The following is a 26,682-nucleotide window of genomic DNA, read 5'->3' as shown; positions in this document are numbered from 1 at the left end:
CAGGGGACTAAATAATTTCCCCCCTCACTGTGTACCTTGGTATACTTTCAAAAAAAGGATAGCAAGAGAACAAAGTAAATGAGCTAATATAAGTAAATTGGCAAGTTATTTAAAATCACATGCTCTGTCTGAATCATTAGTTCGGCATGTGCATTTGAATAATTCGTAATGATCCAAATGCGGAAGATGACAACTGCTCATGGCATTTGGATTTCTTCTTGTGAAAGTTCAACACACTAAAGATCTAGATTTGCAATGTAATCTCTTGTGCATGCTTAGTGGGAGCTGGTGCCTTAAACAGTGTGAATATAAAAAAAGACTATAAATAGTTTTTTTTGTTTTTAAATCATGAAAGTTTAGTTTTAACTTTACTGCCCCTTTAAGGATGAATTGTCCCTTTAAGGATGAATTTCTATTAAAAGAATGCATTTCTGTTAAAAGATCAAATTGAAGCTCAGAATGTCCTGTTTGGAATTGGTAGGTGTCATCCACATTTACATATTTTTTGTTTGTTTTATTTTATCTGTAAATAAGCTAAATTCTTCCTTTTGTTTCTATTTAAAAGTAGGAATGTAAATCTTAGCAGCCAGCCCATTTAAGGTTCAGCAATAAGCAAGCATAACCCAGGTTCTCAACCAAAAATGGGCCGGCTGCTATGCATCACATTCCTGCTTTTTAAATAAAGATAGCAAGAGAACGAAGAAAAAATGTTAATAGGCTTCAATTAGAAAGTCACTTAAAATTGCTGATCTGTCTGAATCATGAAAGAAAATGTTTGGGTTTAATGTCCCTTTAAAAAAACAAAATGCAAGGATACATACCACTGGGTATTTTAAAACTGAATTTTTCAGTTCAAATATTTGAATTATGCATCAAAACAATCCAAGATATGAAAGCAGCATACAAGTAGTTACAGTGGAATGCAATAGAGAACAGGGAAACACAGAACCTTATCCCGATCTGAGATGAGGAGAGTAGAAGGTTGAATACTTTATTAAGAGAGTTGGTAAATTAAATGATACTTTTTGATCAGCTGATGTGTGAGCATGCATTTAATAATTAATTGGTGGAAATTAAAGGTGGTATAGTTCCTCCTCTTCTATATGGCTGTGTCTCTGTCCTTTGTTTTTTATATTTTCAGTACTTGATCCTGGGATGTGAAGACTATTTTTGATAGATCTGCAGTCAGAACAAGCTGTTTCCTTGTCTTCCAGAAGATCCAAGTCAGAATCTTCATCAGACTCACTCCCACCTAGCCACTGGGCACAGTGCACCCTCTCCTCCATGCTACATGAATCGGAAAGGAAATAAAGTGAAAACCATCCATTTAAAACATTGTAAATTGCATTTTTTAAATGTAATACTAAAAATATAAATATTTAAGTACTTCTACCAAAAACTATTAAACCATTAATGTACAAGTGTAGCAATCACAGGATGTACCATCTGGGTTATGGATTTTTAACATTGGGCCACCTTTCCTTTCTTTGCCATTACAATTGTATTTTTAAAGAACACTGTTTGGGTAAAGGTGGGATTAACTGCATGTTCTGACTTCAATTCATCCAGACTTACCTAGGTTTTTGCCCTAGATTTATTTCTTTTTTATGGCGACTTGAACATAATGAGAAACTCTTTGCAATTTTGTTCTCCAACATTACTGTGGTACCTGTAATCTGTATCAGAAAAAAGGGAACATTTGTTATTTAATGTGAAAGATAGGACATCAAACTAATTCATTTGTTATATTCACAGTATATATCAGCAATTAGTCATTAGTCAATGCTTTGAAAAATATCTGTATACACAATTAGGGCTATATTACAAGTGGAGTGCTAATTAATCGCACACCCATTACAAGTGGCTGGTTATCGTTACTGCGAGCTCGTGGTAGCAATTAGTGCTCAGAAAATTGACCAGAAATCAGATATCTGGTTCATTCTCCAAATGTGCCCCGAATGCCCCATAAATAGAGGGTCTTTTATTTTTTCTTTAAAAAAAGTAGCATTTTTTTCCCATAAAAAAATACTGCACTAGGCAGTTTTAAGAGGTTAAAAGTTGGCGGTTGTGGGGTGTTAGAAAAAAAATCGCCCTGAAAAGTGCCTTTACATTGCAGTTTATAGGAACTGTGTATTCCCATACTGTATATATGTATATGCTTATATAAATATATATTTATGTGTAAACATATTAAAACATAAATATATATGTATATACACATATTAAAACATAAATATATATGTATATACACATAGTAACACATAAATATATATGTATATACAAATACTAACACATAAATATATACAGTATGTATATACACATAGTAACACATAAATATATATGTATATACACATAGTAACATAAATATATATATGTATATACACATAGTAACACATAAATATATATGTATATACACATAGTAACATAAATATATATATGTATATACACATAGTAACACATAAATATATATGTATATACACATAATAACACATAAATATATATGTATATACACATATTAAAACATAAATATATATGTATATACACATAATAACACATAAATATATATGTATATACACATATTAAAACATAAATATATATGTATATACACATAGTAACACATAAATATATATGTATATACACATAGTAACACATAAATATATATGTATATACACATAATAACACATAAATATATATGTATATACACATACTAACACATAAATATATATGTATATACACATAATAACACATAAATATATATGTATATACACATAGTAACACATAAATATATATGTATATACTCATAATAACACATAAATATATATGTATATACACATAGTAACACATAAATATATATGTATATACACATAGTAACACATAAATATATATGTATATACACATACTAACACATAAATATATATGTATATACACATAGTAACACATAAATATATATGTATATACACATAGTAACATAAATATATATATGTATATACACATAGTAACACATAAATATATATGTATATACACATAGTAACATAAATATATATATGTATATACACATAGTAACACATAAATATATATGTATATACACATAATAACACATAAATATATATGTATATACACATATTAAAACATAAATATATATGTATATACACATAATAACACATAAATATATATGTATATACACATATTAAAACATAAATATATATGTATATACACATAGTAACACATAAATATATATGTATATACACATAGTAACACATAAATATATATGTATATACACATAATAACACATAAATATATATGTATATACACATACTAACACATAAATATATATGTATATACACATAATAACACATAAATATATATGTATATACACATAGTAACACATAAATATATATGTATATACTCATAATAACACATAAATATATATGTATATACACATAGTAACACATAAATATATATGTATATACACATAGTAACACATAAATATATATGTATATACACATACTAACACATAAATATATATGTATATACACATAGTAACACATAAATATATATATATATATATATATATACACATAGTAACACATAAATATATATGTATATACTCATAATAACACATAAATATATATGTATATACACATAGTAACACATAAATACATATGTATATACACATAGTAACACATAAATATATATATATGTATATACACATACTAACACATAAATATATATGTATATACACATACACATAAATATATATGTATATACACATACACATAAATATATATGTATATACACATACTAACACATAAATATATATGTATATACACATAGTAACACATAAATATATGTGTATATACACATAGTAACACATAAATATATATGTATATACACATAGTAACACATAAATATATATGTATATACACATAGTAACACATAAATATATATGTATATACACATAGTAACACATAAATATATATGTATATACACATAATAACACGTAAATATATATGTATATACACATAGTAACACATAAATATATATGTATATACACATAGTAACACCTAAATATATATATGTATATACACATAAAAACGCATACATGTATATGTATATACACATACTAACACATAAATATATATGTATATACTGTACACATAGTAACACATAAATATATATGTATATACACATAGTAACATATAAATATATATGTATATACACATAGTAACACATAAATATATTTGTATATACACATACTAACACATAAATATATATGTATATACACATAGTAACACATAAATATATATGTATATACACATAGTAACACATAAATATATATGTAAATACACATAGTAACACATAAATATATATGTATATACACATAGTAACACATAAATATATATGTATATACACATAGTAACACATAAATATATATGTAAATACACATACTAACACATAAATATATATGTATATACACATACTAACACATAAATATATATGTATATACACATACTAACACATAAATATATATGTATATACACATACTAACACATAAATATATATGTATATGCACATACTAACACATACATATATATGTATATACACATAGTAACACATAAATATATATGTATATACACATAGTAACACATAAATATATATGTATATACACATATAAATATATATGTATATACACATAATAACACATAAATATATATGTATATACACATAGTAACACATAAATATATATGTATATACACATACTAACACATAAATATATATGTATATACACATAGTAACACATAAATATATATGTATATACACATACTAACACATAAATATATATGTATATACACATAGTAACACATAAATATATATGTATATACACATACTAACACATAAATATATATGTATATACACATATTAATACATAAATATATATGTATATACACATAGTAACACATAAATATATATGTATATACACATACTAACACATAAATATATATGTATATACACATTAATACATAAATATATATGTATATACACATAGTAACACATAAATATATATGTATATACACATAGTAACACATAAATATATATGTATATAAGCATATAGATATATATATATATATATATATATATTTAAAATTGCTGCCCATCACTGCGCTATTTACCCCTTTTGCTGTGCTGTATGACGGAATCTGAACGAAGCTCCCATTGGAGCCTATGAAAGTCCGCTCTCAAGAGTGCAATGCTTCCATGCAATGCTAACGTGAGGTCACATACGCATTGCACCAACGAAGCGTGCGCTGGTATTACTTAGTTGCGCATAAATATCGCTTTAGCCTAAACTATATTTTGCACTCATCTCGTAATCTGACCCTAAATGTTTTGAAAGCATTTACAATTGGTCTTCTACATATTTTTATTGAATTAAATTTATTACGATTAATTACAGATAAAAAAAATTGCTTCTATGTTGATCAAGCAATTACTGTGCACAGTAATACTTGATCAGCTCTTCTCAATCTCTTGCCGGAAACAAGGAAAAATAAATTATGATTACAAATCCAATTTGTTTTTTACAATACATAATTAAACATTTTGAGTTGAATATTTTTTTAAACGTAGCTGCCAGTAAGCTTTCCTATTTTGTAATGCATCTTGTATAAAAAAAAGCAGTAATCTCTAGACGGTGCTTCATGAGAATAACCCTTAAGAACTTTATTTCAGCCTGTTTCAATCCTCTATTTGTAAAATTCATTTAATATATCCTCTAATTACGCTACTGAGCACAGATGCAACTACTAGAGTGGTGAGAGTGTAGTTACCATGGACCCACTGTCGTGCAAGAGCAGTCTGTATTTCTATTACAATTATTATACTGTGTAGATAATTCTCTTTATAAAACCCTCATCACCAGGCTCACCTATGGCACTGAGGATTAACATGTGAAAAATAAATCATAGTGAAAGCAAATCATTTCACCTGTCGACCCAAATTGAATGATATACTGGTGTGACACAAACAGGCTAAGTATGGCACCAAGAGGATGACACAATGATATTGTATGTTGCATTTTCAATTCCCATGAATTCTTACTGATATATATATATATACTAGTCACTACAAGTTTTAATTCATCAATTTATTTCACTAGGTTTAACTCATAACTTGATGCACAAAAAGTTAAACTTAAAGAAACTGTAATGTGAAAAACTTGATTTCAAGTGTAGATCAACGAAAAATATCTACTTAGGGTCTCACCTGTGCCCTCCATAGCTCATCTTTTTTCTTGGCCATAGCTGCTTGTGTGTCTCCCATCATGGCAATGAGTAGGTTAAACATGAGAAGAAATGCAATGACACAGAACGAGGCATAGAGAGGGGAGTACATCTCAGGGACGTCCACTGTGTAGTTAGCTGGTCCATTGAGAACATTGAGGAAAAGCTGATATGTGCTGAGCAGAGACATAGGGTAGGAGTAAAAAGCCCCAAGGGCATCAGGATCTTTTGTCTGAAAAATAACATAGAAAGCTGGAAGGGAAAGAAACAGAATAGGGAAGAAGAAAAATAAATGGAATCATTTTAAGGAGAACAAGCTGGAAATGCAGTTGACACTTGTGGCAAATATTCTTGATCTGACCTAATTATGCAAATTCAAATATGGGAGTTGATCACAATCATGTAGAGAAGTTTATCAAATTATTTATCTACAATATTCCCTAAGAATTTAATGGGGATTTTCCATAAAAACTTAATGGCTAGATTACGAGTTTTGCGTTATTAGTAAAAAAGCAGCGTTATAACGCTGCTTTTTCACTACCGCTGCTATTTCGAGTCTTGTAGGTACAGCTGTCCCGCACACTTTTTTGGCCTTAACACAAATTAACTTACGCAATTTGCGTATAGTCTTTTTTCAATGGGACTTCCATAGCGCCAATATTACAAGCTTTTTCTGGGAGGCCAAAAAGTGAGCGGTACAGCCTATCCCGCAAGATTCGTAACACATTCTAAAGTCAGTAGTTATGAGTTTTACGCTACAAAGCTGTAGCATAAAACTCATAACTAAAGTGCTAAAAAATAGAACAGCCAATAGAATGCAAGCTCAATCCTATTGGCTGATCAGATCAATAGGATTTTCCACCTTTAATTCAGATTGGCTGATAGAATTCTATCAGCCAATCGGAATTAAAAGGATGCCATCTTGGATGACGTCATTTAAAGGAACCTTCATTCGTCTTTAGTCATCGGAAGAAGAGGATGCTTCGCGCTGGATATCTTGAAGATGGACCCGCTCCTAGCCGGATGGATGAAGATAGAAGATGCCATCTGGATGAAGACTCCTGCCGTCTGGAGGACCACTTCTGCTGGCTTGAATGAAGACTTCTCCTGGCTTCGTTGAGGACTTCTTGCCGCTTCACTGCGGACTTCTCCCAGCTTCGTTTAGGATGGATGTCCAGTCTTCAAAACTGTAAGTGGATCTTCGGGGGTTAGTGTTAGGTTTTTTAAAGGGTTTATTGGGTTGGTTGTAATTTTACATTAGGGTTTGGGCACAAATAGAGCTAAATGCCCTTTTAAGGGCAATGGGGAGCTTAAGTTTTTTTAGTTAGGATTTTATTTAGGGGGTTGGTTGTATGGGTGTGTGGGTGGTGGTTTTTACAGGTAAAAGAGCTGATTTCTTTGGGGCAATGCCCCGCAAAAGGCCCTTTTAAGGGCTATTGGTAGTTTAGTTTAGGCTAGGAGTTTTTTTAATTTTGGGGGACTTTTTTATTTTGATAAGGTTATTAGATTAGGTGTTTTTATTTTGTGTAATTTAGAGTTTGTTTTTTTGTAATTTAGGTAATCGTATTTAATTAATTTAATTTATTTAATTGTAGTGTAATGTTAGGTGTTAGAGTAATTCAGGCTAGGTTTTATTTTACAGGTAAATTTGTATTTATTTTAACTAGGTAGTTAGTAAATAGTTAATAACTATTTAGTAACTACTCTACCTAGTTAAAATAAATACAAACTTGTCTGTAAAATAAAAATAAACCCTAAGCTAGCTAGCTTAGGGTTTATTTTACAGGTAAGTATTTAGTTTTAAATAGGAATTATTTAGGTAATTATAGTAATTTTTATTTAGATTTATTTTAATTAGGGGGTGTTAGGGTTAGGGTTAGACTTAGGTTTAGAGTTAATAAATTTAGTATATTAGGGCGACATTGGGGGCGGCAGATTAGGGGTTAATAAATGTAGGTAGGTGGCGGCGATTTTACGGCAGATTAGGGGTTAATAATATTTAACTAGTGTGTGCGATGCAGGAGTTCTGCGGTTTAGGGGTTAATATGTTTATTATAGTGGGGGTGATGTTCGGAGCAGCAGATTAGGGGTTAATAAGTGTAGGTAGGTTGCAGCGACATTGGGGGCGGGAGATTAGGGGTTAATAAGTATAATGTAGGTGTCGGCGATGTCGGGGTGGCAGATTAAGGGTTAATAAGTGTAAGATTAGGGGGTTTAGACTCGGGGTTCATGTTAGGGTGTTAGGTGTAAACATAAATTTAGTTTCCCCATAGGAATCAATGGGGCTGCGTTACAGAGCTTTACGCTGCTTTATTGCAGGTGTTAGACTTTTTTTTTCAGCCGGCTCTCCCTATTGATGTCTATGGGGAAATCGTGCACAAGCACGTAAAACCAGCTCACCGCTGACTTAACCCCTTAACGACCAAGGACGTACGCCATACGTCCTCAAAAAAAATACACTTAACGCCTGAGGACGTATGGCGTACGTCCTCGGTCTGGAAAGCAGCTGGAAGCGATCCTGCTCGCTTCCAGCTGCTTTCCGGTTATTGCAGTGATGCCTCAACATCGAGGCATCCTGCAATAACCCCCCTTGGCCATCCGATGCAGAGAGAGCCACTCTGTGGCCCTCTCTGCACCGGACATCGATGGCCGGTTTCGTTGGTGGGTGGGAGCTAGTCTGGGAGGCGGGTGGGCGGCCATCGATGGGCCGTATGATGTGGAGGGGGGCGGGATCGTGGGCGGGAACGCCGGGTGCGCGCGCGGGTAGGGAACGGGTAGGGAGCGGGTGGGAACCGCTACACTACAGAAAAATGATGGGAGAAAAGTGGCACTGAGGGCCACATATATCTAAATTATGTCAATCTAAGAGATCTAGGAGGGGGTGGGGGTTGGTCTTTTGGGGGGGGCAAGCTACGCTACAGAAAATTATTTAAAAAAAGAATAATAACAAATGTTTTACTATAAATTGGGTACTACAAGCTCCCTACATGCTCCCTAATTAACCCCTTCATTGCTGGGCATAATACACGTGTGGTGCGCAGTGGCATTTAGCGGCCTTCTAATTACCAAAAAGCAACACCAAATCCATATATGTCTGCTATTTATGAAAAAAGGGGATTCCAGAGAAGCATTTACAACCATTTGTGTCATAATTGCATACGCTGTTTGTAAATAAATTCAGTGAGAAACCTAAAGTTTGTAACAAAATGTGTGAAAAAGTGAACAATTTTTTTTATTTGATCGCATTTAGTGGTGAAATGGTGGCATGAAATATACCAAAATTGGCATAGATCAATACTTTGGGTTGTCTTCTAAAAAAAAATATATACATGTCAAGGGATATTCAGGGATTCCTGGAAGATATCAGTGTTCCAATGTAACTAGCGCTAATTTTGAAAAAAAGTGGTTTGGAAATAGCAAAGTGCTACTTGTATTTATTGCCCTATAACTTGCAAAAAAAGCAAAGAACATGTAAACATTGGGTATTTCTAAACTCAGGACAAAATTTGGAAACTATTTAGCATGGTTGTTTTTTGGTGGTTGCAGATGTGTAACAGATTTTGGGGGTCAAAGTTATTTTTCCATTTTTTCCTCATATTTTATAATTTTATTTATAGTAAATTATAAGATATTATGAAAATAATAGTATTTTTAGAAAGTCCATTTAATGGCGAGAAAAATGGTATATAATATGTGCGGGTACAGTAAATGAGTAAGAGGAAAATTACAGCTAAACACAAACACTGCAGAAATGTAAAAATAGTCTTGGTCCCAAACGGTCAGAAAATGGAAAAGTGCTGTGGTCATTAAGGGGTTAAAGGGACACTGAACCCAATTTTTTTTCTTTCGTGATTCAGATAGAGCATGACATTTTAAGCAACTTTCTAATTTACTCCTGTTATCAAATTTTATTTATTCTCTTTATCTCTTTATTTGAAATGCAAGAATGTAAGTTTAGATGCCGGCCCATTTTTATTGAACAACCTGGGTTGTCCTTGCTGATTGGCGGAAAAATTCATCCACCAATAAAAAAGTGGTGTCCAGAGTTTGAACCAAAAAAAAAAAAAAAAAGTTTAGATGCCTTCTTTTTCAAATAAAGATAGCAAGAAAACGAAGAAAAATTGACAATAGGAGTAAATTAGAAAGTTGCTTAAAATTGCATGCTCTATCTGAATCATGAAATAAAAAAATTTGGGTTCAGTGTCCCTTTCAGCAGCGCTGGTATTGGAGTGCGGTATGGAGCTCAATTTTGCTCTACGCTCACTTCTTGCCTAATAACGCCAGGTTTATGAAAACCTGTAATACCAGCGCTGTAGGGAAGTGAGCTGTGACAATTACGTGCAAGTTAGCACCGCACCGCTCATATCGTAAAACTCGTAATCTAGCTGTAAGAAGTTTTTCTAGAGGATTGTGATTGACCCTATGGGATTGCAAATAGTCAGTTTCTTTCCATATTGAGGAATTAGATTTGTCACAGTTGAGCATTAATGGTAATGTAGATATGGTACTGAACTAGATGTATTATGATGATTAATCTAAATGGCAAATGGTATCATTGTTGAGCAGGCAGATTCATGCACTAATAAATGCTAACTGCTCTCCTTCCTGCTCACCTGTGCTGTATCCGCAGAGAACCACAGCCATCAGCCAAAAGAACTTCAGGAGATCACTTGCTGCCATCTGTAACATAAAATTCATGTCACATAGTGATTAAAGGGACACATTAGTGCAAAAATTAAAGAGCCCAAAGCATTACAGCATTTTTTTTATTTTTTATTTGCATTAGGGATATCCCCTACATTGGCCCTGTTTCCAATGCAATTACAAATTATTAGAGATGTACTAAAAAAATCTAAATAATCCATAGAATATATATATAGTCATGGCCCTGCTTTTCCAAATTTGACACATTCCACGAAAAACTCCAAAAATGGACTAGACAAAATTATTGGCACCTTCTTAAAATTGTGAGAAATAATTGCATTCCAGGTTTGTAATGCTCCTGTAATTTGTAATACAAGTCACGTGTATCAATTAACAGGTGCTGACAATATAGAAATCACACCGGCAACCAGTAAAAAGGGTGAAACATTGACTCAATCTTTCTGTTGTGTGTCTCTGTGTGCCACACTGAGCATGGAGAAGAGAGACAGAGCAGCAAAGAATTGTCTGAGGATTTGAGAACAAAAATTGTGGAGAAGCATGGACAATCTCAAAGCTACAAGTCCATCTCCAGAGATCTTAATGTTCCTGTGTCCACTGTGCGCAACATTGTCAAGAAGTGTACAGCCCATGGCACTGTAGCTAATCTCTCTGGACGTGGGCGAAAGAGAAAAATTTATCAAAAATGTAGAAAAAATGGCAGGCTCTCAATCCAAAAACTGTTGATAAAAACTGAAAATTTATTGAACAGCTTAAAAATGATTAACATCAGACATGGCAGTAAGAACAAAGCAGGAAATCTTACATGTTTCGCGCCCCCTACAGGCGCTTACTCATAGATGAGGGACTCTGTGAGAAACCTCATCTATTTATGCAGTGAGAGTCATAGATTTAACTATTTCCTTGCCTCACAGTCATAAAAAGAAAAGAAGGTTAAAAACAGACTGCAATGTAAGTTAGATACACAGGTAGAATCCCAAAAGGCAAGTTAAATAGTTAAATGGATGAGAACTGACTGTGAACAAAACTGAATGTACAGACATTTCATAAAATGATCAAAGATTGCAACGAAGGATTGATTGAAATGGTGGATAAAGAACTTTGATCAACTTCCAGACAAATTCAAGCTGGCCTTCAGGCACAGGGTACAAATATTTCAGCTCGCACTATATGTCACATCTGAATGTAAAGAGACGCTATGGAGGACCCCGCTGCTGACACAGAAACATAAAAAGCCAGATTGGAGTTTGCCAAAATGTAGCTGAGGAAGTCAAAATCCTTTTTGGGAGAATGTGCAGAGGACAGACCAAACTAAATTACAGCTTTTTGGTAAAGCCCATCATTCAACTGTTTTCATAAAAAGAAATGAGGCTTTTAAATAAAAGAATTAGAATCCCTACAGTCAAACATGGTGGTATTCACTGATGTCTTGGGGTTGCTTTGCTGCTTCAGGTACTGGATGTCTTCATTGTGTGCATGGCATTATTAAATCTGAAGACTACCAAAGAATTATGTGGTGCAATGTAGGGCCCAGTTTCAGAAAGTTGGGTCTCCGTCAGAGGTCATGGGTCTTACAGCAGGACATTGACCCAAAGCAAACATCAAAAAACACCCAGAAATGGTTTAAGACAAAGTGTTGGAGAGTACTGAACTGGCCAGCAATGAGTCCAGATCTCAATCCCATGGATCACCTGTGAGAGATCTCAAAACAGCAGTTGGAAAAAGGAACCCTTCCAATCTGAGAGACCTGGAGCAGTTGGTGAAAGAAGAGTGGTCCAAAATTCCAGTAGAGAGGTGTAAGAAACTCATTGATGGTCACAGGAAGCAATTGATTTCAGTTATTTTTTCCAAGGGGTGTGCTACCAAATTTTAATTTAAATAGTTTTTTATTGAGGTACTAAGGATAGGCAAACAAGCATCACAAACAAACAGTGAACATTGTAGTACAATAAATGATTGATAACATTCCATGTCATATTAATATACAATGCCTATATAGAAGTTAACCTTCCCTGTCAAACTCAAAAGGCCACTCATGGACCTTACATGGAAAGGCATATCTGAAAATAAGGGAAGGTATAATATAATATAGGGACCGCTTTTGGATCCCGCTGTGAGTACCTCAGATGTTTTACTTTATACTGCTAAGCAATCAGATAACTTACTATAAGTGTCAAGCTGTTATAATATCAAGGGTCTCTGTAGAACACCCATGAGCATAAGTAAAGTAGTGGTCATCCAGAGTACTATCATAATGAAAGTATAGCCCGTAAATAGGAAATAAACTCAAAAAAGATTTTTCAACCACAGGGACAGAATTATCAAACTATCAAAAGTTAGGTCTACTGGGAGACGAGCAGCGGCGTTATTAAATGGGGGCCATACATAAGTGAGCATTTCTATAGCGTCTATACGCCATATTAAAGGACTTTATAAAGTTCAATTCAATTCTGCGGCCATAGGTCTATTGAAACACGATGTCAGTTATCTTAAGGAGTCATGTTAATCCCCTATGATCTATGCAGTATAAATGATGTATATGCCTTTACTGTCCCGGCCGCTGACAGTTCGGCGTTGGGGAAATTAGTCATACGAAAAAAGATGACAGACCTAAAATGGCCGCAGAGTTAGGAGAGCTACCTCCACAATAAGAGGTCCATTAACATGTATATACAAAAAAAAAAATATTTTGAGAAGCCTCTGGTGTCACAGAAAGGGCATGAATATAAGGGTATTGTCTTCCTCATGTCTCATCTCTATAGTAGTATCGAAAAGTTGATATGCAGACCCTTAGCCTACCTAGCAAATTATTTACCCTGGTCTTCAGTATTGCGATTAAGCACAAGCCCTGCACACCATGGTAAATAGATGGCCAGAACATCTATGTATAGCCCTGCACAGTACATCGGTCCCCATTCACACATCTAGGCAATATTAAATAGCTGCTCCCTGTGGTTTATGTGTATAGAACAATATCTAGCCTTAGAGAAAACAAGTAAAATTAGCATACAAGCTGCACAAACATGAACATGAAGGACAGTAGACCAAGTAAACTGTTATTATATACAGAGGGGGGAGGGGGAGACACGCATAGGTACAGAGAAAGACTAATTCACAGAAACCGACCCAACCTAGAATGAAATATTTGATGTAGTGACCAAACAAAGCAAATAAACAGAATATGTATGTATAACCCTGCGTAGCACGTCTCTCCCATTCAAATATCCAGGCAATATGTAACAATAGTTCTCTGTGGTTGATGAGTATAGAGCAATATTTAGCTTTTCAAGTAACATTAAGATTATCAAACACGATGCATAAACATTGTGAAAAAGCAAGGTAGTAAACCAAATACACTGCTAATAAATGCAGAGGGGGGGGGGGGAATGTATAAATACTAAAATAGCCCTTGCTATAAAACTGATCAAACCTAGTGTCATATATTCGTTGTAGTGTCCAAACCATTACAATCCCTCAATACTCCGGCTCAAGAGCCGCCATTAGAGTTCTTGCATGTGAAGCTTGGACCAGCTATGGGGTAAAAAGTTTGAGGTGGATAAACAGGAGCAGTTCCAGCGTTCATCTGTGAACAACACCAGATGTAGTAAAACGCAACTCTTTTATGGACCACCACATCTCGGTTGCGCACATGAGCTGTATTCATCAACCAATGCCGGAACGTTTTTGAGGTGCAACTGAGTGGCTGCGCTGCCAATCTAGGCAATGACAAAAGGAAGCCCATTCAGCAGGGCAGCTTGCCTCAAAAGTCGCATTCATCTGTGCAGACAAAACCGCAGGCCTCTCACCAGTCACTCCAGGGACCTCCGGTACGGCTCTTCTCTCTTCTGCTTCTTTGTGCGCTATAGCCGTTCCTGACAAGGGATGGTGACCTGTAGTCCTCTGAGTAACACCCACGTGTGTGTCGGGTGTCACCGTCGCATGTTTGCAGGGCTCAGCACTGTCCTCCTCCACCTCCCGATGTCTAACAGCCACAATAAGTCGGTCCATCCTACTCATCAAATCCTGGTGGTATTTCTCAAAGAGGGCTAGGATAGCCATGCTGGAGACCTCCATGGTCATGCCACCCCACAGCTAGGCCGCATCAGGCTGCCCTGGCAGTGGCTATGAGAACGGTCCCAGATCCTTCCCCAATCTTTATAGCAGTCTCATAGACAAGGTTTAAGAGTAAGTCTCCCACTCTGCATAGGGTGCCAGATCAAAAGAACCCCCAAAATCTCTGTTAAAGTCAGGAGCTGCTGTAGTATGCAACTAATCCCACTACCAAATTTTAAATTGAGGGTTCCAATAATATTGTCCAGTTCATTTTTGGAGTTTTGTGCGGAATGTGTCAGATTTGGCTTTTTTTCTCTCCATTTTTGTGCCATACAAATACAAACAAAAGATTGTAATTGCAACAATTATCTGGGCAAAGTGGTGCAGGGGTGCCAATATTTTGGCTATGACTGTGTGTGTGTATACATATAACGGTATCTATAATAATTTTTAATAATTATTATTTTGCTGTCAAATATATGGCCAATACTTTTAAACCCTTATAAAAAAATATTAATACTGATATAAATATTTTTTATCAGACAGTGTTTAGATGAGTGTAACAGTTTATTTTAATGTATTTTTTGTGTTTTGGGCAACTTTATTTTAGCTCTAACCCTTTATGCATGGTCTTCATTCATGCCAACCCGACATGTGTTAAATTTGATTGAACTCGAGCGAAAGCTTTACTTTCAACTTGTAACATGCGTACAAATTAACACGCCCGTGATAATTCTTATATCACAAATGCTAAAGTTATTGCGCCACTTGTAATCCAGCCCAAAATATTTAACTATATAGTGACAAAACACTTTGGTTATTTATTTTACCTGCTTTTTCTATAATATAAATTTTAATATTGTAGTTATTCCACTTGACCCAAAGATGTTGGAGTGCATTCTTACCCTCCATCCTGTGGGAGAGCAAGTGTCTGAAAGGTACAAGAGCTAATTTATATCTGTCTCTAATTGGCCAGAAAAGAACATTCAAGTAGACTTTCAAGGGATGTATCCCTAGGGGCCTATTTAAGAACGTGCAAGCAGACATGATCCGATATTGTGGATCATGTCCGCTGCACATCGATAAATGCAGACAGCATACGCTCTCAGAATTTATCATTGCACCAGCAGTTCTGGTGAAATGCTGGTGCAATACCGCCCCCTGCAGATTCGTGGCCAATCGGCTGCTAGCAGGGGGGTGTCAATCAACCCGATCGTATTGGATAGGGTTGATTTTCGGTGATGTCTGTCCGCCGCCTCAGAGCAGGCGGACAGGTTATAAGGCAGCGGTCATTAGACTGCTGCTTCATAACTTGTGTTTCTGGCGAACCTGCAGGCTCACCAGAAACACGGGGCATCAAGCTCCATACAGAGCTTGATAAATAGGCCCCCTAGACTACAAAACAATGAAATTATAAACACATTATGCATTTATTAGAACAAAAATATGACTATGAATGTGCTATTACCTTTTGTATCATGATTGTAAAGGGTCCAAGCATCTGGAAACCTCTGGCAAAATACATAATATAGCACCAGCCAAGCACTAATGCCATAGACATGGGTATCACCTCTCCGTGAGCCCCAGTGAGTCGCATTACTAGGGTAACAAGGACCGCGCAGGAGAAGGAGACACTGGTGACAAACATAACAAGTACAAGTCATTAAATGATGGCTACAGTTAGAGGTAAGCAGAGGCGGAACATTTGCTTCTGCCAAATCTTTTGTAACAAATCTTCATTGCCCATATTATTTAGTATTCATTTAATTTTTAAAGAAATGAATACTGAGCATTTGTGAAACATTTACATTGGTTTTCGTTAAACAAAAGTTAATATTCGTTTGCTACAAGTTAAAAAGTTCACCTTCTTTCTGAAAGTCATGCGTAATACCAGCACACTCAATTGTGCGCCGGTATCTGAAGTGGCCTGCAATTAACAAATACATCTATATGTATATAAGCATATACTGTATATTTACAGGAAACACACAGCTCCCATAGACCACTATGTAAAGACACTCTGCAGTGCCTTTTTTTCTAATACCCCACACCCGCACACTTTAACCCCTCGTAACTGCTTTTTGCAGGTTTTTTTTTACTTAATTATTTTATGTAGCAGGGCCCTGTGATCGTACTAGTGTCCCACACTTGTCTTTATTTATTGTACCCCTGTATAGTCCTGCAGGACCTGTTGGCTCTTTACAAATAAAGGCAATAACACAGGGGTCAAGTCCTACAAAAAAAAGTGTGGGAATTCACCAAGACTTCCACCTTCTCACAATTAATATTGTTTTATAAACATACACACACACACAGTATTTATATGTATAAAATCTATACACTTTGGTTAATGAAAGCAAATTAAATCCAATAAAGGTTTAAATGGTTGCCTTTGGGCCTGAGAATTCTCCTCTGTCACAGAGTCTTGCCCACTGAAGGTGCAATAGTCCTATTTCTGCTGAGGGGAGTTAAATAACCCCAGAACAAGCAAGACAGAAATGTAAGCACCATGTGTTACACACACACAGTGCAGGGTGATCACACAGCAGGACCGCTTACAGGCCTGCATTTAGTGTACTGTAGAAAGTGTTACTGGCCATTACTAGAGGATCTCACTATCCCCCTAACTAGACTGTGCTCCAGCTCCTCCCACCACCAGCAGCAGTGTTTACTGAAGTGTTTATGTTCTCTGTCCATAGGGAACTTAGTTTCTACTGCAAAAACAGTGCATCCCGTCCGACTTGACCCCTACAATAATAATAAGTCATTGTCTCACCTGACCATGTGGAACGGGTGCTCCCAGATCTTAAAGCTAATAAAATGCTTAAAACCGGCACTTAACATCTGAAAGACCTAAAAAAAAAAAATACTATTAGCATTATTGTAATTAAACAAAACATTTTTCATTATATAATATCAACCATGTTAGAAATATTGCCATGTCTGGACTTTACTAATCTGTGGAACCTGTCAAAATCTTAAAGAAACTTTATACACTAGTTTTCTCTTTGCATAAATGTTTTGTAGATGATACATGTATATAGCCCATCTGGTAGTACTTTTATAAAAATGTGTAGTTTTGCTTATTTTTTAAGAGCATTGTGCTGATTTTCAGACTCCTAACCAAGCCCCACACTGTCAGATGTATACAGGCGTTTACAGACCCCCTGCTGGCTCCTGTTATCTGTCTTTTCATATGCAGGGGGGGGGTTCTGCTCTTCTTTTTTTTCCAGCCCCTTTCAGTTGGTGTCCCAGACTTCCTCATCAACAGTGCTAAACTGGGGGAGCTTCTAAGTACATTTTTAAAGGTGTTTTTTTACTGGATTTTTAGATCAGCATCTGTGCATATTATTCTTTAAAGTAGTGACTATTACATACAGTTATATGACAATTGGTGTATACTGTTCCTTTAAAGATATTACATTCCTTCTACAAATGTAAATTATATATCAACAATTAAGAAATGAATACAGTATTCTAATTATTTAAACCTGTTATTTTATCTCTGTAACGTGCAGCAATGGAAGAATATATTATTGGGATTTCATGTTTCTAACTTGCTTAAAATTTTTATGGGGAATTTGATTTTGAACTTAATTTCCTCTGTAAAGGACCATTAAATACAATCAAATTACATGATTAGCAAGTGCACAATTAACAGACAATGCAATAACACACTACATTTCAAATAAACAGTACATTTTTCTTATAAATGTATTTTTCCCCCATTGGCTGGCCCCTTGTATCTTGTGAAATCCATCAGCCAATCACAGACTAGTATGCAATGTGAACTAGTGCACATGCTCAGTCAGAGCTGGTGCCTCAGAAAGTGTGCGTATAAAAATACAAACATTAAATAATGGAAGTAAATTAGAAAGACTCTTAATGTTCTCTCTGAATTATAAAAGTTTAATTATGATTTAAAGTGTCACTTGTATACAATGCATTACAATACAATACATATGTCTGTTTTGTGCTCCTTATAGAGATGAAATAGTTTAGAAAGTTAAATACTGAAAGACATAGACCATATAGCTTGTCATGGGTAATGCTGGCTCAGTGTGACAAACGCTTACCTCCACCAGTAAAAGTGTAATCGCCCCAAGCACAGATATGATTTCCCCAACAAGCCGAAGAAAGTCCTCGTAAGATTCATATGATTCCTTTTTTAAAAGAGAATGTTACAAATTGTGAAATCACAAGTTACCATAAATACAAATTAATTTAAAGGGATATGAAACACATATTTTTTTCTTTCATGATTCAAATAGAAAATAAAATATTTAAAAAAAGTTTAAATTTACTTTTATTATCAAATGTGCTTTGTTCTCATGATATTCTTTGTTGAAGAGATATCTAGATAGGTAACGTGCACATGCCTGAAGCACTGCATGACAGCAAATAGTGCTGCCATCTAGTGCTCTTGCTAATGTATAACATTGTTATAAAAATGCTGCCATCTAGTGCTCTTGCTAATGTATAACATTGATATAAAACTGCTGCCATCTAGTGCTCTTGCTAATGTATAACATTAATATAAAACTGCTGCTGTCTAGTGCTCTTGCTAATGTGTAACATTGTTATAAACTGCTGCCATCTAGTGCTCTTGCTAATGTATAACATTGTTATAAAACTGCTGCCATCTAGTGCTCCTGCTAATGTATAACATTATTATAAAACTGCTGCCATCTAGTGCTCCTGCTAATGTATAACATTATTATAAAACTGCTGCCATCTAGTGCTCTTGCTAATATATAACATTATTATAAATCTGCTGCCATCTAGTGCTCTTGCTAATGTATAACATTATTATAAAACTGCTGCCATCTAGTGCTCTTGCTAATGTATAACATTATTATAAAACTACTGTTATCTAGTGCTCTTGCTAATGTATAACATTATTATAAAACTGCTGCCATCTAGTGCTCTTGCTAATGTATAACATTGTTCTAAAATGCTGCCATCTAGTGCTCTTGCTAATGTATAACATTGATATAAAACTGCTGCCATCTAGTGCTCTTGATAATTTATAGCATTATTATAAAACTGCTGCCATCTAGTGCTCTTGCTAATATATAACATTGTTCTAAAAATGCTGCCATCTAGTGCTCTTGCTAATGTATAACATTGATATAAAACTGCTGCCATCTAGTGCTCTTGCTAATGTATAACATTATTATAAACCTGTTGCCATCTAGTGCTCTTGCTAATATATAACATTATTATAAAACTGCTGCTATCTAGTGCTCTTGCTAATGTATAACATTATAATAAAACTGCTGCTATCTAGTGCTCTTGCTAATGTATAACATTATTATAAAACTATTGTTATCTAGTGCTCTTGCTAATGTATAACATTATTATAAAACTGCTGCCATCTAGTGCACTTGCTAATGTATAACATTGTTCTAAAAATTCTGCCATCTAGTGCTCTTGCTAATGTATAACATTGATATAAAACTGCTGCCGCCTAGTGCTCTTGCTCATGTATAACATTGTTATAAAACTGCTGCCATCTAGTGCTCCTGATAATGTATAACATTATTATAAAACTGCTGCCATCTAGTGCTCCTGCTAATGTATAACATTATTATAAAACTGCTGCCATCTAGTGCTCCTGCTAATGTATAATATTATTATAAAACTGCTGCCATCTAGTGCTCTTGCTAATGTATAGCATTATTATGAAACTGCTGCCATCTAGTGATCTTGCTAATGTATAACATTGTTATAAATTTGCTGCCATCTAGAGGTCTTGCTAATGTATATTATTGCTATAAAACTGCTGCCATCTAGTGTTCCTGCTAATGTATAACATTATTATAAAACTGCTGCCATCTAGTGCTCTTGCTAATGTATAACATTGTTATAAAACTGCTGCCATCTAGTGCTCTTGCTAATGTATAACATTATTATAAAACTGCTGCAATTTAGTGCTCTTGCTAATGTATAAGATTATTATAAAAATGTTGCCATCTAGTGCTCTTGCTAATGTATAACATGATTAGAAAACTGCTGCCATCTAGTGCTACTAATAATGTATAACATTATAAAACTGCTGCCATCTAGTGATCTTGCTAATGCATAACATTATAAAACTGCTGCCATCTAGTGTTCCTGCTAATGTATAACATTATTATAAAACTGCTACCATCTAGTGCTCTTGCTAATGTATAACATTATTATAAAACTGCTGCCATCTAGTGCTCTTGCTAATGTATAACATTATTATAAAACTGATGCCATCTAGTGCTCTTGCTAATGCATAACATTATTATACAACAGCTGCCATCTAGTGCTCTTGCTAATGTATAATATTATTATAAAACTGCTGCCATCTAGAGCTCTTGCTAATGTATAGCATTATTATAAAACTGCTGCCATCTAGTGCTCTTGCTAATGTATAACATTACTATAAATCTGTTGCCATCTAGGGCTCTTGCTGATGTATAACATTATTATAAAACTGCTGCCATCTAGTGCTCTTGCTAATGTATAACATTACTATAAAACTGCTGCCATCTAGTGCTCCTGCTAATGTATAACATTATTATAAAACTGCTGCCATCTAGTGCTCTTGCTAATGTATAGCATTATTATAAAACTTCTGCCATCTAGTACTCTTGCTAATGTTTAACATTCTTATAAAATTGCTGCCATCTAGAGATCTTGCTAATGTATAATATTGTTATAAAACTGCTGCCATCTAGTGTTCCTGCTAATGAATAACATTATTATAAAACTGCTGCCATCTAGTGCTCTTGCTAATGTATAACATTATTATAAAACTGCTGCCATTTAGTGCTCTTGCTAATGTATAACATTATTATAAAAATGTTGCCATCTAGTGCTCTTGCTAATGTATAACATTATTATAAAACTGCTGCCATCTAGTGCTCCTGCTAATGTATAACATTATTATAAAACTGCTGCCATCTAGTGCTCCTACTAATATATAACATTATAAAACTGCTGCCATCTAGTGCTCTTGCTAATGTATAACATTATAAAACTGCTGCCATCTAGTGTTCCTTCTAATGTATAACATTATTATAAAACTGCTACCATCTAGTGATCTTGCTAATGTATAACATTATTATAAAACTGCTGCCATCTAGTGCTATTGCTAATGTATGACATTATTAGAAAACTGCTGCCATCTAGTTCTCTTGCTAATGTATACCATTATTATACAACAGCTGCCATCTAGTGTTCTTGCTAATGTATAACATTATTATAAAACTGCTGCCATCTAGAGCTATTGCTAATGTATAGCATTATTATAAAACTGCTGCCATCTAGTGCTCCTGCTAATGTATAACATTATTATAAAACTGTTGCCATCTAGGGCTCTTGTTGATGTATAACATTATTATAAAACTGCTGCCATCTAGTGCTCTTGCTAATGTATAACATTACTATAAAACTGCTGCCATCTAGTGCTCTTGCTAATGTATAACATTATTATAAAACTGCTGCCATCTAGTGCTCTTGCTAATGTATAACATTATTATAAAACTGCTGCCATCTAGTGCTCTTGCTAATGTATAACATTATTATAAAACTGCTGCCATCTAGTGCTCTTGCTAATGTATAACATTATTATAAAACTGCTGCCATCTAGTGCTCCTGCTAATGTATAACATTATTATAAAACTGTTGCCATCTAGTGCTCTTGCTAATGTATAGCATTGTTATAAAACTGCTGCCATCTAGTGCTCTTGCTAATGTATAACATTATTATAAAACTGCTGTCATTTAGTGCTCTTGCTAATGTAAAACATTATTGCAAATTTGCTGCCATCTAGTGCTGTAGGCAAGTGCACACTCCTGAGCTTACCATCCTTTTAAAAATGGATAACAAGAAAACAAAGGAAACTTGTTCATAGAAATGAATTGGAAAAGTTGTTTAAAATTGTTTGTTCTATCTGAATCATGAAAAAAATGGATTTTATGTCCCTTTAAAGACATTAAACATCTTAGGAACAAAAAGTATCTGACGGACTGCATTTCAACATCTTCGTCATCCGCTTTCTTTTTATTTATGTTTAAATATTAACATTTCCCCCCCAAAAATAACATATTTTCCATTGTCATAGACTAAACTTTTACTCTAAAAAACTAGTTTTCACATCTGTCTTTTTTACTAATCAGCTGATTATTTCACCTGTGCTCTGGTTCAGATATCCTGAAGATCTGACCTGTTAGGGAGGTTTGGGGAGGGGTTTGAAAACCTGTGCTCTAACTGAATGCATATAAAGAAAACTGTAATTGTATACCCTGGAGGGTAAAATAGTTAGTACTTTCTTATATTTTAAAACTCAGCAATGTTTAGTATTTCTATTTCTACAATGCATATGTAAATGTTCCAGCATAATTGTATAGTTTTTTTTTCTTATTCCCTTTTCTCTGTTTGTCTGTTGTTGATAAACTGTATCTCTTTTTAGTATGTTCTGTAATTAAGTTTTATTTTATTGTCTATTCAGTTTCATTTTTTTTTTATCATAAATGTATAAATAATTAACTTGCAAACATTAGGCACATTTCTATAACTTTTAAACCAAATATAACTACACTAAAATTTTACTTGTCAAAAATGAATAAATTATATACAATATTAAAATGATAATAAAAGCTTTTTTTTTTACCCTGTAAATTGCAACACATAATACAGAACAAAAGACAAAAGGCAATGACAGTTATTTGTGCATTGTGCATTGTACCTTTAGTGATTTTTGTACATATAGAGTGATGTCTCTGGGGTTTGTAGAGTTGTGTTTTTGAGGTTTAAGAGGTCTATTGGCACAGCACAAGGACACACAGACCATGTATAGCACGTACACTATAGCAAAGAACAGGAAATATGGGCGTCCATTTTTCTGCCACTTCTGTAATAGTAGATCTCGGACTGGGGGTAAATTTAATATTTGACGAGCCTTAAAGGGAAATACAATATGTGAGAAGAGAATACTGTATTTTACTGATAACAAAGATTTAGAATGGTAAAAATAAAAAATGATTAACAGAAAAACAGTTATATAAAAGTCGATGAAGTAGAGAGTAAAGTAACAATAAAAAACAAAGGAAGATTGTTGTGTAAAAATAAAATTCTCTATATTTTTTATGTTAATTTAATTCAGGTGAGGATGCAGCATGTAATCCAATCAAGGATGGCATACATATGTATGCTCTAATCACTATCTGCATCTTCATTTAAAGGGATATAAAGCAGTCTATTTCATTGTTGTAATTACAAAAAACACTAAGCATTGGGTTATACTTAAAAAGGAATAATTTAAATATGTAAAAAATATATGTAGTAGGATTAGCCTTGAAAAGTCAGCAGGTGCTTTTTATGTTCCAAGAAGTAGAAATACCTCAACTTTAAGGGGACAATTTACCAATGTCTGGCGGACGTAAACATTGCACAAGCAGTTCTGGTGAACTGCTTGTGCAATGCCGCCCCCTGCAGGCAGGTGTCAATCAACCCAATCTTATAGGATCAGGCAGATTGATGTCTGCAGACTCAGAGGAAGCGGACCAGTTAAGGAGAAGCGGTCTTAAGACCGCTGCTTCATAAATGCTGTTTCCGGCTAGCCTGAAGGCTTGCACGGAAACAGGGGCATCAGGGGTCATTCGACCCTTGATCAATTGGCCCCTTAGAGCTAAACTATATGAAAAGGGGGCAACATAAAAAATAAATAATATTATTTCAACCTCTAGGTGGTTATTGTCCTTTTAACTCACCTGCTGCTTCTTTGAATAGGCAATAAGCTCAAGCACAGACTGTTCATTTTCCCAAGAGTCAGTTTCTGAGGTGTCATACGATATGGCGCTAGCAGGTTCAAAGCCCCAATGGCATTTCTTCTTTTTCTGTATTAAGTGTTTGAACATCTGCAAGAGACAGACAGGGAGGTGATCTACATAAAACTCTTCTCTGGACACAACAACGGTGAAAGAGAAGCCCAAGTATTTACTTAGCAAACACTCTCGGCTAGATTTAGAGTTTTGTCGGTAACGACCCGCCTATCTAACGCTGGCTTTTTTTCTCCCGCACTTTTAAATACCGCTGGTATTTAGAGTTCACAGAATGGCTGCGTTAGGCTCCAAAAAGGGAGCGTAGAGCATATTTACCACCACTGCAACTCTCAATACCAGCGTTGCTTACGGACGCTTACAGCTTCAAAAACGTGCTCGTGCACGATTCCCCATAGGAAACAATGGGGCAGTTTGGGCTGAAAAAAAACCTAACTCCTGCAAAAAAGCAGCGTTCAGCTCCTAATGCAGCTACATTGTTTCCTATGGGGAAACACTTCCTAAGTCTGCACCTAACACTCTAACATGTACCCCGAGTCTAAACACCCCTAACCTTACACTTATTAACCCCTAATCTGCCGCCCCCGCTATCGCTGACCCCTGCATATTATTATTAACCCCTAATCTGCCGCTCCATACACCGCCGCAACCTAAATTATACCTATGTACCCCTAATCTGCTGCCCCTAACACCGCTGACCCCTATATTATATTTATTAAACCCTAATCTGCTGCCCCCAACGTCGCCTCCACCTACCTACAATTATTAACCCCTAATCTACCGACCGGATCTCACTGCTATTATAATAAATGTATTAACCCCTAAAGCTAAGTCTAACCCTAACCCTAACACCCCCCTAACTTAAATATAATTTAAATCTTACGAAATAAATTAACTCTTATTAAATAACTTATTCCTATTTAAAGCTAAATACTTACCTGTAAAATAAACCCTAATATAGCTACAATATAAATTATAATTATATTGTAGCTATTTTAGGATTTATATTTATTTTACAGGCAACTTTGTAATTATATTAACCAGGTACAATAGCTATTAAATAGTTACCTATTTAAAATAATTACAAAATTACCTGTAAAATAAATCCTAACCTAAGTTACAATTAAACCTAACACTACACTATCAATAAATAAATTAAATAAAATACCTACAATTATCTACAATTAAACCTAACACTACACTATCAATAAATTAATTAAATACAATATCTACAAATAAACAATGAAATAAACTAACTAAAGTACAAAAAATAAAAAAGAACTAAGTTACAAAAAAATAAAAAAATATTTACAAACATTAGAAAAATATTACAACAATTTTAAACTAATTACATCTACTCTAAGCCCCCTAATAAAATAACAAAGCCCCCCAAAATAAAAAAAGATGGATCTTCCGCGTCGGCGGGATGAACATGGATCCAGAAGAAAGAAGATTGAAGATGCCGTTGATAGAAGACTTCAGTCGGATCATGGACCTCTTCAGCTCCCCGCTTGGGCTTGGATCAAGACATCGGAGGAGCTCTTCTGGATCGATCGGTGAACCTGGTATGGTGAAGATAAGGTAGGAAGATCTTCAGGGGCTTAGTGTTAGGTTTATTTAAGGGGGGTTTGGGTTAGATTAGGGGTATGTGGGTGGTGGGTTGTAATGTTGGGGGGGGTATTGTATGTGTTTTTTTACAGGCAAAAGAGCAGTTTTCTTTTGGGCATGCCCCGCAAAGGGCCCTTTTCAGGGCTGGTAAAGTAAAAGAGCTTTGAACTTTTTTAATTTAGAATAGGGTAGGGCATTTTTTTATTTTGGGGGGCTTTGTTATTTTATTAGGGGGCTTAGAGTAGGTGTAATTAGTTTAAAA

General features: G+C 34.6%; 1 protein-coding gene across 4 annotated transcripts in view; it reads right to left on the bottom strand.

The window, feature by feature from the left end:
- Positions 1–975: 975 nt before the first annotated feature.
- LOC128640299 (transient receptor potential cation channel subfamily V member 6-like) overlaps positions 976–26,682 on the bottom strand; it is a 106,250-nt gene continuing 80,543 nt past the window's right edge. For all 4 annotated transcript variants that reach the window (XM_053692789.1, XM_053692787.1, XM_053692788.1 and 1 more), the window contains 9 exons: positions 24,744–24,890; positions 23,720–23,932; positions 19,073–19,159; positions 17,773–17,849; positions 16,465–16,630; positions 10,895–10,961; positions 6,265–6,533; positions 1,576–1,676; positions 976–1,287 (listed from right to left, as the gene is read on the bottom strand). In XM_053692789.1, coding sequence (XP_053548764.1) covers positions 1,074–1,287; positions 1,576–1,676; positions 6,265–6,533; positions 10,895–10,961; positions 16,465–16,630; positions 17,773–17,849; positions 19,073–19,159; positions 23,720–23,932; positions 24,744–24,890 — 1,341 coding nt within the window. In that variant the 3' untranslated portion in view covers positions 976–1,073. The remainder of the gene's footprint in view (positions 1,288–1,575; positions 1,677–6,264; positions 6,534–10,894; positions 10,962–16,464; positions 16,631–17,772; positions 17,850–19,072; positions 19,160–23,719; positions 23,933–24,743; positions 24,891–26,682) is intronic.

The sequence above is a fragment of the Bombina bombina genome, chromosome 9 (assembly GCF_027579735.1).
Source record: "Bombina bombina isolate aBomBom1 chromosome 9, aBomBom1.pri, whole genome shotgun sequence".
Classification (NCBI taxonomy): Eukaryota; Metazoa; Chordata; class Amphibia; order Anura; family Bombinatoridae; genus Bombina; species Bombina bombina.
This window is presented reverse-complemented; position numbering and strand designations above follow the sequence as displayed.